The 16,931-nt window shown below is 38.7% G+C and overlaps 1 protein-coding gene across 3 annotated transcripts in view; it reads left to right on the top strand.

The window, feature by feature from the left end:
• Positions 1 to 8,529, top strand: part of LOC146373653 (neprilysin-like) — a 33,185-nt gene extending 24,656 nt beyond the window's left edge. For all 3 annotated transcript variants that reach the window (XM_084950884.1, XM_084950885.1, XM_084950886.1), the window contains 10 exons: positions 2,911 to 3,009; positions 3,131 to 3,208; positions 3,419 to 3,522; positions 3,877 to 3,935; positions 4,034 to 4,153; positions 4,503 to 4,636; positions 5,056 to 5,121; positions 5,648 to 5,743; positions 6,018 to 6,094; positions 6,290 to 8,529. In XM_084950884.1, coding sequence (XP_084807010.1) covers positions 2,911 to 3,009; positions 3,131 to 3,208; positions 3,419 to 3,522; positions 3,877 to 3,935; positions 4,034 to 4,153; positions 4,503 to 4,636; positions 5,056 to 5,121; positions 5,648 to 5,743; positions 6,018 to 6,094; positions 6,290 to 6,389 — 933 coding nt within the window. In that variant the 3' untranslated portion in view covers positions 6,390 to 8,529. The remainder of the gene's footprint in view (positions 1 to 2,910; positions 3,010 to 3,130; positions 3,209 to 3,418; positions 3,523 to 3,876; positions 3,936 to 4,033; positions 4,154 to 4,502; positions 4,637 to 5,055; positions 5,122 to 5,647; positions 5,744 to 6,017; positions 6,095 to 6,289) is intronic.
• Positions 8,530 to 16,931: the final 8,402 nt, after the last annotated feature.

Below are 16,931 nucleotides of genomic sequence, written 5' to 3'. Positions count from 1 at the left end.
CTGGTCTAATAAATCTCAGTTTGAAAGCATGGTTCCATCTTGCCATGAATCAATAGCACAAGCTGCTAGTGGTGTAATGGTGTGGGGGAAATTTAATGATAGACTTTGGGGTTTTAAATTAAGTGTCATTTAAACACCATAGTCTATGTGTATAGTCTATCTATCTTCTGATGTTTTTTTGTGTTCCAACAGAATAACACACTGTATGATAAAGCTGGTTTATTGAACATAACATCGCCAGATGTCAATACAATAATAGACCACCCTTGGGACAGGGTTGAATGGGATATATGCAGAAACAAATCTGCAGTAGCTGATGCTATCATGTCAATATAGCCCAAAATCTCTCAGGAGTTTTTCCAGCATCTTGATTAATCTAAAAATTAAGGCATGGTACTAGAAAAATATACCTAATAAAGCGGCCAGTGAGTGTATATATGACTTCTCAAAAAAAATAAAATAAAAAAATAAAAGGAAAAACCCTAACAAAAGTTATTATTGCAATGAATAATTTAATTTAACCAACCTTTCAGATGTAATTAGCAAGTCTTTGTCTTATATATAATATGCATTCAGAAATATATTTCGGCTAAACATGTCATGGTTGCTGCTGTGTGCAGGCAGGATAAGGACCCAAACGCAAGCTCACGGAGGCAGGATTGAACTCAAAACACAGCTTTATTGCTGGACAGAAAAACCATACAAACTAAACTGGAAACTCTAACATATTGCACGGAGAAACACACAGCCATGAATGAGGGAGAACGCGACACAGAACTGAGGGAGACAGACATAAATACACAGAGGGTTAATGAGGGAAGTGGGAGCGCACGGGGAACACAGGTGAAACTGATAATCATAACAAGACACGGCAGGAGTAAACGCAACACTGACGGGAGACTGTCAAAGTAAAACAGGAAGTACACTGAGGTTCAGACAGGAGGAGAGACAGCACGGGGAGAGCACAGACATAACGGGCTGGGGAAAACATGGAATAAAACACAAGGAGGGGAAACGAGGGCTCACAGATACACAGAGGGTAATCAAATAAGGAACATCTTAACAGAACCTAGGAACCATGGCATAAATAAAGAACAAAATACAAAACACACGAAAACTAAGAATACTGGGCCATCATGGCCCAGGACCATGACAAAACAACACAAACACTCACAAATCAAATAAGAGGAATGTTTCCAGCACTTTGTTGAATCTGTGCAACAATGATTTAGGACAGTTCTGAAAACAAAAGAGGGTCCAAACTGGTACTTGAAAGGTGTACCTAATAAATTGACCAGTAAGTATATATGGTATATAAAGTAATTCAAAATAGTTAATGTAGATGGTAAATATGTAACTCTGATAAGTTGAATTAAAATATTTTTCATTAGATTGTTGCTAAAACGTTACATTTCTAAGCATCCCTCTTTTTAATGCGATAAGATAACTTTGGGTCCAACTGTCTACTTTTCCAAACTCAGTCCATGTGGACTAAATCATGGTGAATGAAAAATATCTATTTTTGAGCACTTTGTTAGCTTTGGGTAGATAATGCACCTAATTTGCAGCACTGTGTGACAAAGAAGCATAATCATACTAAAACTTTGACTAAAAGAAAAAAAACAACAACTGGAACACAGCGTATCCATGCACATAACACTATCACAAGTATGTTAAAAGGTTTTTTAGAAAAGCCTCTTAAGTATAATCGCTGCTGGTTTGTCAGCAACCACAGTGTGCTCTCCAAGTCGTCACGCATTATGTTAGCTAGGGGTCTGCTAATGTGATGAGAAGCTGGTGTGCCTTTTGTCTGCCTACTGTGGCCTCAAAACAAATCTGTGGTTAGAGGACTCTTGAAGGGTGACCTTTGTTGTCTCTGAAGTTATTTTTTTTTAAATTTCCTGTTTCTGTTCTCTTTGTATTTGTTATTTGGTGGCGATTCATTTCACTTTCATTTGAATTGTCCCAGTTGTGTATTTGTTGTGCTTGCGGACAAAAACCTTTGCCTTTTTAAGTCTAATGGCCAAAGTACAGGGCATGGTTTGCACTGGTGCCGTCAGTCAGATCGTGAAAACATATAGCTCAGGGCAAATACATTATAGAAACATGCACCACAGGTTTCACTAAAAAGTGAGCTTTTGATGTGATGACTGATGATTTTTGAATTTGCATAAGAAAATCTCATTATCTGAAGCTACTATTGCTCTGAAGCATCTTTTCACTTGCACTCGTTCATGTGTTAAATAAAAATAATATAACTGGCCTGCCTATCGCATGGATTGCCGTTATGCTGAAATATCTCTTCTATAATTTAAATTCATAAAGCTCAGGATCATTCGAGTAACCAGAAATGAAACCCTAAAATGCTGAATGCATCTATAAGCGAATGTAGATTTTTAAAATATGTAGAGCAGTAGCATGATCAATAATGTATTTGTAACCATGCAGTCAAGGAGTGAAGACATCTACTGTAGAGAATTTTAATACAAGATGAAAGTTGTATATGTACAAAGAAATATCTATTTAATAATAATTTTCTTTCAGTAGTTGTAGTTGTTTTTAGTCACTAATGAAGCATATCTGATTATTGTTGTGACCTCAGCCAATTTTAATACTTGATAGAAAAAAATATGTCATGTTAAACTAATATCACACTTCTGAAAATGTCTGCCAAGGTCAGCAGACTCCTACACAGAGTGTAACTTGGAGTTGTTCTGCATTCATACGTGACTATGTAACAATGAGGCTTAATTCAGGGAAGTGTATTTTTATGAATTTGTTGCCCAGTATGTTGCAAGATTGCTTGGCATAACTTCAGATTTTGATGATAGTCTCCTTCTGCAGAAAATTTGTTCTGACTGATATGATGAGGTTTTCACTCTTTGTTTGTGTTTGTGTGGTTTGGCTTAGATGGAAGAGATGATTAAAGGCATTCGGGAAGTGTTCATTAGTAACCTTGATGACCTGACATGGATGGATGCAGAGACCAAGAAAGCAGCTGAGGAGAAGGTATTGCTTATACTTTTAGCTATAACAGTTAATGGTTGTTATACGTATAGTCCATTCAGAATTTCGGGATAGTTGATGGCTAAAAATGTTTGTTCAATTTTCTCAACCTATTCTTGTGCAGGCCCGAGCTATTCGGGAACGGATCGGCTATTCAGACAACATCATGGATGACGAATATCTTAACAATGAGTACAAAGATGTAAGTATCTGAAAATATGCAACTGAGAATGTTTTTCTTCTTTCATGGAATCATTTCAGCACAATACAGAGCGCCTTTATTGTAGCCGCATATCTGTGAAAAATCTCTGTGAATTCCTGGCTTTTATGAGTTTTGCTGGAGAATATATGGCCAAGTGTTGATAGCTCTCATCTCGGCTAATCCTCCTGTTTTTCTGTGTGTTGGTGTTAGCTGAGCTACAGTGCAGAGGAGTACTTTGAAAACATCCTACAGAACCTGGAGTATGTGCAGAAGAAACGCCTGCGGAAACTCAGAGTAAAAGTCAACAAAGAAGAGTAAGCTTTCCATTGAGGGGTAGAATAAACTGGCTTATTCCAGATGTATATTAAGCTGCAGTTATTACCATTTAAATTAGCAGTAATAAATCAGTTTTTTCCCCTTTTTGCCACTTTTGGTGTACCCCAGTATCTCACATTTAGCACAGTGCACTGATCATTCTCCCACACATACTCCTACCCACGTATAGAGTTCAGCTTTCCTCGGCTGGGAGGCTAACATTAGCCCAGCTATTAATAACTGCAGGTTAATTTTGATATATTTCATCAAACATGCATTTCACAGTAGTCTAGTGCTCTTTACTGTAGCAGTAGTGCTCTTCACTGTAGGTTAATTCCAACGTCTTTCTCCAGGTGGGTAACTGGAGCTGCTGTTGTCAATGCCTTCTACTCATCCAGCAAAAATCAAATAGGTATTTCACATATATGCAAAGATTAAACTGCAAAAGACTAAAACAATACATATTTTATGTATTTGCTGATTTATTTATTTTATTTTTCTTGGTGTCAGTGTTTCCTGCTGGAATCCTTCAGCCTCCTTTTTTCAGCAAAGGCCAGGCTAAGTCTCTCAACTATGGCGGCATCGGCATGGTAATCGGTCATGAGATCACACATGGCTTTGATGACAATGGTATGATTTTCCACATTGTTACTCTTTGTTCCTCCCTGGGGCAGTTCTGGCAGACTGCATTGATCTTTGGAAAAATAAAGTATATATATATGTAATAGATTTCCCCTTGTAACTGGTACCAGAAAAACATGTTTTGTAACACCATTTAGGATCTCAGAACTTTTTTTCCAACTTGGTTCTGCTTCAGAGATGGGAGGATTTATTTATACTGACATCTACTGTTCACAAACACATAAATGTAATTGAAATATGCAACTAACATAGAATATATGCAGCACTTGAGTGCTGTTGATATTCTTGTTTTCTTGTTCATCAAGTTCAACCTGTCCACGTCCCATTCATTCTTTAGGCCGTAACTATGATAAGGATGGCGACCTGAAGGACTGGTGGACACCAGACTCAACACAGAGGTTCCTTGAACTGTCGAAGTGCATCGTTGATCAGTACGGAAACTTCTCTTGGGATCTCGCTAGTGGACTACATGTATGTTCATCTGAACTATATCCATCCTTCTTCTTTCTCTTATCAAATTTCCTCCCATATTTTTCCCCAATATTATCATGAACTTTACTTTATCTCATTTATTTGCTTTCCTTCGCCAGCTTATCTGTTGGTCATTTTTCTGTCTTTCCACACATTTTTGCTGCCTCATACCTTCTCTGCTCCAGGTGCCCTTAATATTTTGTGTTGACATATCAATGGCTCTTCCTCTCCTTCTCTTTGTCTCACCTTCTGTGTCCTTTTCTTTTGAACAATGCTTCTTTTATCCCTTGTAAAATGATTTCCTATATCCCAAAAGTTATATGTACGATTTGCTGAAATACAGAGGAAAAATTACAGCCTCCTTCTGTCCTTTTTCCCTGTCAATCTTTGTGTTCTATGTCCCTATATCGCCTCTCCAGTTAAATGGTAACAACACCCTCGGAGAAAACATTGCTGACAATGGAGGGATACGACAGGCGTATCAGGTAATGAGCCTGGAAAAAAAAAAGAGAGAGAGAGAAAGTCCGTTTAAGAGGCCCAGTTTACAGATAAGAGAGGAGGTGATTCAGTCTACAGCTTGCTATTGTCATCTGCTTTCTAACATTAATAGACTAGTTATTTTGTTAGGTCACAGGCTGGCTCATTAGCTATTGTAAACACAGCAATAAAGGACATAATGTCGCTGCTGGATGTATCAGTTTTAGCTTGGCAAAGCACAGAAAAGACATTCAAAGACTTGAATGCAACATGAAAGAGCAGGTATAGTATTTTCACATAAATATACATGTCTAACAAAGTACATACATGGTACACTTTTTTTTTCTTTCTCTTTCAGCGCAAAATCTAGATTATTTTCCTAATTAATACGTAGATCTCAGGGAGACAGGATGGATCCATATGCATTTATTTTTCTGTCTGCAAACATGGTGACATAAGTTATGATTTCATAATCAGTGTGATTTTTGGATGTATTCAACATGACTGCTGGGTAAGATTGTGTCACTGATTTAGGCCTACAAGAACTACGTAAAGCAGCATGGAGAGGAACCACCTCTGCCTGGAATTGACCTTTCCCATGATCAACTCTTCTTCCTAAACTTTGCTCAGGTAATAGCCTTACTGTCTGATGCAGCAGTTGTTTGTTGAATAATAAGCCATTTTTTACACATGCATTGTAGTTCTGATCTTTCCTAGGACTGTAGGCAACAGTAGAAAAATATCCTGCAAAATGTGCATGCTTCGTGATGGATGGATGGATGGATTGGTGGATTGATTGAATGATGGATGGATTGATGGATGACTGGGTTAAGCAATGGATAGATGTGCAGATTTCAGATTTCTTGGTGCAATTCAGTGCATCCTAATCACTGTCTTTTTACAGGTGTGGTGTGGAACACATCGGCCAGAGCAAGCTGTTAATTCCATTAAAGTTGACGTACACAGTCCAGGGAAATTCAGGTAAACTCAAACCAAGAGTATTTTCTCTACATCAATCAGCTATGTGCTGCCGGCAAAGGGCAGAAAACAAATTACAATGGTAGCTAACATTTTAAAACCTAGACAAAATGATATGTCATGTTAATTTCACTTTCAAGTCCCCGTCTAATATAACAACTTCAGCTCCAACCATCAATCTCCTCTCTACGTTCACAGGGTACTAGGCTCCCTTCAGAATTTCCCAGAATTTGCCAAAGCATTCAACTGCAACAAAAGCAGCTACATGGTTCCTGACAACATCTGCCGTGTGTGGTGATTCACATACCTCTGGGATGGGTCCTCCCCATCCCCCTACAGTACCTCTACCCTCTGATTTTTGAAGAACTCACAGGGGGCTGCATTAAAATGGAAGCTTCCCTTAGCTCTTGACTGGATGGACCATGGCTGGTGGACTGACACTGCAGTATGCACTTCATCCAAGGACGGCAGCACACTGTACCCTCGTAGATGGATGGACTGAGCACTGTCTCTCCAACTCTGACACTGTAGTTCATTCATTCAGCCCAATTATTCTCCTCTCACTGGATACAATCACTTTTGTGTTTTTGTTTTTATTTTTCTCTCAATTTTTCTTGTTTTGCTTCTCATTTATGAGTCCGCCAAAGTGTATTTCTGAGTGCACATGTGAGTGTGTTTCAGTCTAAATACTGCAAAAATATTTGGCAGAAGAGCAGCAGACAGACAAATGTGCTCAGCCCACTGGCATATGAATACACCAGACACCCACTCACACTCATATACATGTAACAGGGCTGAACCACTCTATTGTATGTGGGACTGAGCTGTACTCTCATAAAACCTCAGCTGATTTCAGCCTTCATCAACATGCTGATCCACTCTTCAGTGTACTCATAGTGTAATCTTTGGTCATCCATAAAACTAGATTAGATAAATTATTATAGAAAATCAAAAGTCATTTTATTATATAGAGCAGCAAGTATTTAATCGCGATCACATATTACACAGTGCTGTTCTATAATCAATGCTAACATCTTTACCGCAGTTGGCAGGTGGCTGCTCTTCATTAGCAGAACGTGGATTATAAACCAAAATGAAGTTTTTGCCTTTAAGATGACACCTGGTCATAAGTCATAAAGACGACAATCGACAGACACCAAACCCTTTTCGTTCTTCGAGACTCCTGAGTGTTTCCGTGTGAATGAATGTCTCTGTGTCTTTTCCAGTCTTTGTACGTCATTTGTTATAAATGCCTGCTGTTTGTCAAGCAGATTGGTATGCCTTACAGTTGTGCTACTCTGTGTGAGTGTGTATGTGCATTTGTGGGAGAACAAAGGATAAGAAAATGTATTATTAAACAAGTAGCTCGGCTTTTTCTCATGCTCGTTTGCTTTCTCGTTAAGAATTGGATGAGAAAATCAACACCACTCTCACGTCTCAGTGTTTTAGCCAGCTGCCACATGACTTAACTTAGCATAACGAGTGCAAAGAGCTGTCCGTGGTCTGTCCAGTTTATATAATAACCCCGGCTTGATTTCAGTAATTGCCACATTGCATTTCATGTTTTTATCAGTACGAAAAGCCAAAGTCAAAAAAGAATCTGATTTTTAACAAACTCATGTGAGTGTATTATTAATCTTCCAAACTTTTGATAAGACATTGAATAAGTGTGTTCATAAAATATTTAACTATTGAGAAGAAGCATAGTGATTTCCCATTTTTATCTTGGCTTAATCTTACAAAGTGTGCCATATAGCCAATGTTTTCTGTTTTTGTTTTTAGGTGATTATAAGCACAAAGCAAAAGATTAAGCTTCTTATATAGTTTCAGAAACATTAAAAAAAAATCATAAGTGCATCCATTTTTTGAATACAGGTGATTGTATTAAATCAGTAGAATTTAATTAACCATTTCATATGGTTTTATTTTTTAATGTTAAATTGTAAATTGAAAAAGCTAGAAATTAGTGCAATGAATGATGTCCATGATCATGTAGACCACAGACTGTATACGCCTTCCATGTCCAAACATATATGTGTGTATATATATATATATATATATATATATATATATATATATATATATATTATTCAAGCTCCCAGGCCTTTGGTAGAGCACTACAGCTTGAAAGCTAGACTGCCTGCATGGGCGAGCGGGAAATGTATGTATCGATATCTATATAGATATATATATATATATCTATATCTATATATCTATATACATCTATATATAGATACATATAGACAGATATTCTCAATGCTATTTGTGCTAGCTGTTTTTGTGTCTTTATTGGTCACTCGGTTTTCTTTCTCTCACTTTCAGTCCACTTGTAGAAAGACAGAAATACCTCAGTTGCCTGTATTTAGATACTTTCTAAGAATGACTGATTATCATCTTGAGAAGCATCTTTCTTTCAGAATAAACCTTTAAAAAACACAGTATGTCTGCAGACAGCTTGACTTATTATGTTCATGGGTGTTTTCGTTCTTTAGCTCAAATATATTTCTGAATGCATGTTATCTGGGATAGGAAGGACGTGCTAGTAACATGTGAAAGGTTGGTTAATCTTGTCAGAACTCCTTGAGAAACAAGAAATCAAAATTTTGGGCGAAGCTGAAGTCATTTACTATAATAATTAGCTGATGATATGGTTTTTTTTTTTATTTTCCTCTTCTTCTCAGTTTTTCCAGAAATGCCTAATTCTTAGAATCAACGAAGCACTGGAAACCTCACTTAGCAATTTTGGTTCATATTGACATGATAGGATGCCAAGAGAATATCTCCTACACCACTACAGCCTGAACTGACATAACCAGGATGGATCAGTGTTTTTATGTTGTTTAAGTCTGACCATACTTTCTAAAATCAAAATCCGGTAGATTTGCAGTTTCTGAAATAGTCAGACCAACAAGTCAACTTCTTCTTATCTATTCTAATGCTCGGTTTGACCATGTCTACATAAGTGCTGCCATGTGATTGGTTGATTAAATATTTGTGTTAAAGAGCAGTTTAACAGGTGTACCTAATAAAGTTGTGCAGAAAATCATTCAAATATTCTACATCAAAGCTTGAAATCTGCATCATTTCCCTGATGGCCTTGTAAAGATTAAAGTATGGACATACATTACATTCCACTCACACAATATTGTTGACTTGATGAGTGTATTATGAATAAAGTGGTTTATTTTTGAAATTTCCACAGAGAGGGCAAATATTTAATCTAAATGCAGCTTCCCCCACTAATTAGGCCTATAAGAATTGGGGGAGTAGGAGCTGAGTGTGAAGCCAGCCAAATGTTAGTCACAATGCAAACAAATGAATGTGCAATATCTTTATAGCGGCTCCCAAGCTGCCTGCTAGTAAATATACCCCATGCTGCAATGAACTAGCAAGCACATTTCCTGGCACGGAGATGGCTTGCACCTTGGCTGAGACTAGAGAGGGAAACTGTCAGGGACGTACAGGGAATAAGAAGAAGAAGAAGAAGAAGAAGGAAAACAACACTTCAGAAGTTCAGAGGTGAGCCAAAGAGAATTATAACACACATGATGTGAGGGACAGGGATGCCAAGTAGGAGCACAGGAAATATGACCAAACTCTGAAGAAAAGTGTCAAAAATATCTTAAGAAAGGGGAGAGTGCTGCTGCAGGGGCAAGGGCCAAAAAACACATACTTGTGCAAATAGACAAAAAGTAAAGCCTGGAATTATTTTGTTTATGTCTTCATTTTTTAAGATTTGTTTGTAGTTCTTCTTTATTATTTTCTTTACCACACTATAAAAACTTTCACGTGAGTGCATGCTTCTCATTGGCAGAGCAGACCAGAAGTATTTGGGGGTTATGCGGGAGTCTACAAAATGTCGCCAGTGTGTCAAACAGGGTGACTTTAAAAAGCAAGGACAAACTTTATTTAGTGTATCTTGACTGCATAAAACAACAAACAGCCAACAAAGATATTTTCACCTGCTGCTTCTGGTTAACACATTTCTGCCCTATCTGAGATTCATTCAGTTACTGTTTTCAGTAGAATATTAGTTGCAGTTGCTTATTTACTGCCAAGATTCCCCCTTTTGCTGCCACTGGCTGTAACACTTTGGCAGTTAGCTGAAAGTTCACACCACCCACTTTCCTCGTGCTCTCACCTTCCCAGTCATTAGCAGCTACACTAGCTAACATCACAGCTAACATTACAACACCTCAGCATGTTCCTAGGAGGCTGAACAGTTTATTTTGCACTGTGAACATTGTAGACTGTTGTGGTAACCCAGAGGGGGGATATTAAACTAAAACACATTGAAGAGTGACTTGAGTTTTTTTTTTTTTTTTTTAATTTGCTGTTATTATTTTATTTTATATTTGCACCACACGGGAAAGAAAAAACACAACTAGCACTTCTGGGCTTAAAATGTTAAAACCTACTGCCATTTCAACTTTAAGAAAGTCACCAGTGCCAGCCAGCTCTTCTTTTGTTTTTGCTCCCACTACAAAGTTCTATCCCTTCTGTTGCCCTCTGGTCATAAAACTACTCAGTTTTCCATCGTGCGCCCTTTGGGTGACCTTAATGGTGGGTCTACTGGTATGTGTGTGGGTATGTGTGTGTTTGCCTGTGTATCTTTGGGGGGGGGGGGGGGGGGGGGCACAAGCAGTCTCTGGAATGCCTGTGTGTGTTAGTGCTTGGGGCACTGCACGGTGTATGCACAAAAGCACATGTGCATAGGCACACTGCCACGTGCAAATAATATGTTAGGAGAATCATAAGTGAGAAAGTGTTTCAGGTAGGAAATCGCATCTTGTTATTGCTCACTTGATTCAAAAGGAGCTCTTATTGTGAAGTGCCCTCTTGCTGTGCTCTTGTTTTTAATGGCTGCTGATAGCCACCCATTTTGAGTTCAAACTGGTTGAGTTTTCCCTGAAGTTTTTTTATATGGCTCTTTACTTTTTCATGCATTAGTATAAAAAATAAGAATTCATAAGATCACACGGGCACGGGAACAATTCACTGTCGCTAGTGGTTTTCATTTAATACATAAATTAACATATAAAATTCTTCAGCTTCACATTAGTGAGTGCAGATATATCAAAAGAAAATGTTTAATGCCTAAAAATATTGTCAAGAATTTAATAATTAACAAATAATTTAAAAAAAAACATATGTGTATTAGTTTGCCTCAAGTACTCAGCGTAGACAATGTGTAAATACAGTTTAAAATATTTGAAAAAAGGACACGATAAAACTTTAAAAAATATTTTTTGCATCAACAGCCTTAGGCTTCACATTAGTGTCTGTGCTCACTTCATAATTAATATAAAACAGTGACCTCCTGTGGTTGTTCAGTAAATCTGTTTTTGTTTTTAAATATCTTTTTCTTTGTTTGTTTATTTATTATTATTTGTTTTTTAGCTGAGTCCATTTGGATAGATAGGTGCAAAAGTTTAAAAGTTTAATCCGATGAGGATTACTGATTACTTTGGCTGCACACAACTTTCCACACTGGATCTTGTTTCTCTTTCGCAGGTGAAACTGCATGTTGTAGCTCGCTCTAATCGACCCTTGAGCTGACAGCTAGGCATCCACTTCAGTTATCTGAAGACAGCCACATATGCTTTCCCCCCCTCTCCCTTTCATGTTTCAACCATGTCTACTCTAGTGTGTTCTGCCATTAAACTAACCATTGATCTTCTTTTAGCAGATGACAGGTGAAAGATCAGTTCCATTAATTTTACATTTTGTCTCACTAAGTGGACCACGCATTTCTTATTAACTGCTTCAAGACACTGGCACGCAGGTCACAGCATGTAATTGGTTCAGCTGATGAAACACTATTATCTGTCATAATCAGAAATGCCAGTTCGACATGCAGCACTTTGTAGGGCTTTCTGGGAATGCAGTCTTTCCATTTTGCTGGTTTGCTGATTTTGCTGGCCAGATAGTTGCTTTGTTAAACACTCTTGATAAAATATCATCAAATCATCAGCTGCTAGATATTTGGATTAAATCAGACAATTAAAACATGATGTGCATTCTTTCGACCTCCGTCTTTAATTATCAAGAAAAACCATCCGTTCTACTTTAATCTCTTGTCTTGGCTGGTCATGATGCTTATGTTAAGGCAGTGCTTTTATACATTTGGCTTGTTCACTATGTATCAACTCCACAACAAGATTTGACTCAAATTTAACTGTCATTTTCCGTGTTTATTTTAAGAAGCTATTGATTTCTTAACTACAGCTGAATTTGGCCCACAGCTACTGTTAAAACAAATGCATTTATTCCCCAATGAGTCATTCAAGAGCATTAGATCCACATACAGGCTACTTTTTCCCATCCCAAAATAAATTTAAGACCAAAGTGGACCTGGCTTTGCCCCAGGTGGTGGTGGTATCAAACAGCCTCTGTTAGGCCAGGTGGTTCCAGGGCTATATATAGGAGAACTGCAGCCGTATTGCCAGCATCATTAGTGGTGTTAAATTTACTGCTAAAATCAGACTAAAGCCTAAAATAGACTCTTACATCACTATAACGTTACAATTACTGGTATTATTGGAAACAATAAGCAATATTATTGCTGTTGCCTTCCATTACTTACAGTAAGGTTTGACAGGGACGATGCATCTTATTAGAATGATCTCAGTTTTGCGTTCCACTCATGCATGTTTTATGTTTTTCTACTAAACAAGGGCAAAACAACAAGGTGATAATTGTGTAATGTCAAGTGTAGACACATAGAATTAATTTAGAGTTAATGTACCACACCTGGAAGACATGTTTTTGCACAGCACCATGTGGCGTACCTGTAAAGTGATCTATTAGTGGGAAGGCATGCCAAAGTGAGGCTGGCTGCAAGTTTTGTGAAGAATGCGTATCTCGATGTGAGGTGGTGTAAGGCAGGTTTGCTGTGAAGTGAGCACAGTGGGTGCGTTAACAGCATAAAGCATGATTATTCTGCAAAATATCTGTTACGAGCAACCTGACGGTATTAAATTACTACAAAGCATTGTATGCGTATTTAATGAAAGGTTATATGTGTATAAGTAGGATGCAGAGTAATTGCATGTGTTTGCATGTTTGTCAGCATGAAGATGTGTGTGCGAGTCACTATAATTTACATGTGTTTCTGCTATTACGGTGTTGTGGTACACAAAGTTTCCATCTCAACCTCATTACCCTTTAGACTGATGTTTGCATCTGGTGCACATATTGAACATGACACTCAATGTACAGGCTTATTTGGCCTGTGCCCGATTATAAGGCTTACACCTCTTGCTTACTGGAAAGTGGATGTGACACAACTTGCAGTAAAAAACCAGACAGTGTAATAGCCTCTTATTAAATGCAGTCTTTAAAATGCCTCTTTAAGCTGACAGCGCCATTGCAGAGTTTGGTAATTTTAACTTATGAGCTAAGATGTTTGATCGCTCATAGCTGAAGTCCAAATACTGGCTTCAAACATTTCCTGACGTGCTACAGTAAATTCAGCCTGAATTCAGTAGTGTGCAACAGTTCATCAGGTGCTTACATTTCTTAGAACAAATTATGAACAAAAACTACTCCTCGGGTGTCTAATCTCTCAAGAGTTATGGTTTCACAGCCATTGAGAGTGCGGGACTGCTAAAAAAAAAGAGACTTGTGGTAGCCATGGTAACAATATTGCTAGTCCTAAGACTAAGAAAGAATTTTGATGCACAGCTGTATGACAGGAATATACAGAGAGGGCTCACGTGCACATGCACACACAGACAACTTTTTGGAACAAGCACCAAATGAGGTGCATCACTTTAGCAGAAATTACACCCAACTATATACATTCACTGTAGACCATAATTGAGCAGAACTTGGCATGTCCCAGTAATGTGGCTATGTGACACTGACAATACAGTATATTCCTGTTTTTTTTTTCGGTTTTGTTTTTTTTAACATGAAGCATTATTCTTTTTAGAGTTGAAATGGTTTACAAAGTGAAGTTCAGCAGCCTAAATATGCAAATGTTTCACATTTAACACTATCTGACAAAAAACAGCAAGTGTTTTCAATAGGATATCTACTTGATTGTGGAGTTAATGGATTTCAATCCCAGATGCCTGAAAGTGTTTTAATTCATGTTGTAGTGATTACAGTATAATATAAATACTGCAATTGAAGGGGAGATAATTGCAGAAATGTGTTTATTTGAAAAAAATATATATATGACAGGACAGAGAATTATTCATGTGAACATTATTATCAAACAATCACAGTAAGGAACCGTTCCCTAATTTCATACAAACATTTTCTTGTCTGTCCAGACCGTATCTGATAGAAAATTAATATCGAAGCGTACAGATGATCTTTTCTTCCCCGTGTCCTCTGGAAGGAGAAGTTATTTTCTGTGATGAATTGAATTTCTTCCTCACATACCACTTTTCTGCCAAACAAAGAAAATCAAAATGCATTAGTAAAACAAACACACAGGATGTCTGTGACGGTTCTCAGTCATCCAGGTCATCGTAGTCAAAGGAGCTTGCAAAGAAAAGCGTCTGGACTTCTGTGAGTTGCTTGAAGACGTTTCACCTCTCATCCGAGAAGCTTCTTCAGGTCTAAGGGTCAAATGGTGGAGAGTCCCAGATTTAAACCCAGTGGGAGTTTCCCCCCAAAGAGGGACAAAGGGACCCCCTGATGATCCTCTACCTAATCACATGAGCCAAGGTGTGAAAGCGGGTGTGGGTCACAATCAGCCAGGGTTTCGGGTGAGCTCATTGTAAAACCCGGCCCCACCCTATCATGTGATTTCCTGAGATCAGATGGCCCAGGATGTGAGTGGGCGTTAAGACGTCTGGGAAGGGATCTCAAAACTGGATTATAGATGGCAGACAGTTGGTGTCGTAAGCCACCGCCTCTGTTCAAAGATGGTCACTCACAGTGGACGTAAATGGCTTCTTTCACTCCTCTTTCAAACCATCTGTCCTCTCTGTCCAAAATGTGAACATTGGCATCCTCGAAAGAGTGACCTTTGTCCTTTAGATGCAGATGAACTGCTGAGTCTTGTCCTGTGGAGGTGGCTCTCCTATGTTGGGCCATGCGCTTGTGAAGTGGCTGTTTGGTCTCTCCGATGTAGAGGTCTGGGCATTCCTCGCTGCACTGTACAGCATACACCACATTGTTAAGTTTGTGTTTAGGAGTTTTGTCTTTCGGGTGGACCAGTTTCTGTCTGAGTGTGTTGCTGCGTCTGAAGTACACTGGGATGTTGTGCTTGGAGAAAACTCTCCTGAGTTTCTCTGATACACCGGCTACATAGGGGATGACAATGTTGTTGCGTCTGTCTTTCATGGGCTCCCCCGTGTCACCTATTGTAGTGTAGAGGAGTGAAAGAAGCCATTTACGTCCACTGTGAGCGAACATCTTTGAACAGAGGCGGTGGTTTACGACACCAACTGTCTGCCATCTATAATCCAGTTTTCAGTTCCCTCCCCAGATGCCTTAACGCCCACTCACATCCTGGGCCATCTGATCTCAGGAAATCACATGATAGGGTGGGGCCAGGTTTCACAATGAGCTCACCCGAAACCCTGGCTGATTGTGACCCACACCCGCTTTCACACCTTGGCTCATGTGATTAGAGGATCATCAGGGGGTCCTTTTGTCCCTCTTTGGGGGGAAACTCCCACTGGGTTTAAATCTGGGACTCCCCACCATTTGACCTTAGAACTGAAGAAGCTTCTCGGATGAGAGGTAAAACGTCTTCAAGCAACTCAAAGAAGTCCAGACGCTTTTCTTTCCAAGCTCCTTAGACAACACACAGGATGAGAATTCAGGCTGGCTTGTAGGTTTTGAAACATAATCTCTATTCACTATTTTTCTTTGAGGTACTTTTCCTCTTGTGGATACACGTCATCTTGATCTGATGAAATGTGAAATATTAAGTGGTTGCCAAGGATAAAATATTTCACCCAGATAGAGCCATCCATGTCTGTCTTAAATTTTCTAAATTTTAAGTCCATCCAACCATTTCTGTTTTTAACTGAAACCATGACCTTGTGGTGGCGCTAAAAGGGAAAATCAGGGGATCAGCTAAGTCACAGCAAATCATTGTCTTGGGGCTTGCAGGTCTATGCAAAGCCCCTATCAAATATTTTTTGAGATAGTTCAGTCTGAGTCAGAGTGGTGGGCTGAAAGTCAGACTGACTGACAAGCCACTGGCATTCACAACTTATTCAAAAGTATTCACATTTAAAAACATCTATAAATACATACAATATTGCTGTATTACATTTAAGCATGTCATACATTTTAAAGAGAAATCAGATACCCAAGCAAAAATGAAGACGAAGTAGACAACAGCTATGCAACCGACAATCCATCCTACGATCAACAGAACAGGGAATAGTTTGTAGGATGAATCTGTTGGACCCACAACTAGAGACAAATAGAGAAACAATATCAATGTGATGAGTGGTTGAGGAAAAATTTATTAAACGGAGCCCGCCCCCGCCCCCCCACCCACCCAATGTTGTGTCTCAGTTCTGGGTAGTACGTGTGTGTCTTACCTCGCCTGGACATGGCACTTCTCTCTGTTCTAATCTTTTTGTTGTGATGTGTGCAAAACCAGCCTCCTTGCTGTGAGGGCTTGATGTTGGCATCCGGCAGAGCAGGGTGAAACAAATCTGGTGGAGTTGGAATACAATCCATCTTTAGCCCTTCTTCAGTCCCATTTGATTTTAGCCTGTTCTCCTCTACCCAACATTCACAATACACTTTATATTACCGACAGAACATTTAAATTTTCCTTTATTTTTATTTTTTTACTTTTTTGGAAGTGATGCAGTGGCTGTCATATTGTTTTCTCTATGGACCAAGTCCCAGCTGT

The sequence above is a fragment of the Perissodus microlepis genome, chromosome 14, assembly GCF_051167445.1.
Source record: "Perissodus microlepis isolate ML-2025 ecotype Zambia chromosome 14, ASM5116744v1, whole genome shotgun sequence".
NCBI classification, from domain to species: domain Eukaryota; kingdom Metazoa; phylum Chordata; class Actinopteri; order Cichliformes; family Cichlidae; genus Perissodus; species Perissodus microlepis.
This window is presented reverse-complemented; position numbering and strand designations above follow the sequence as displayed.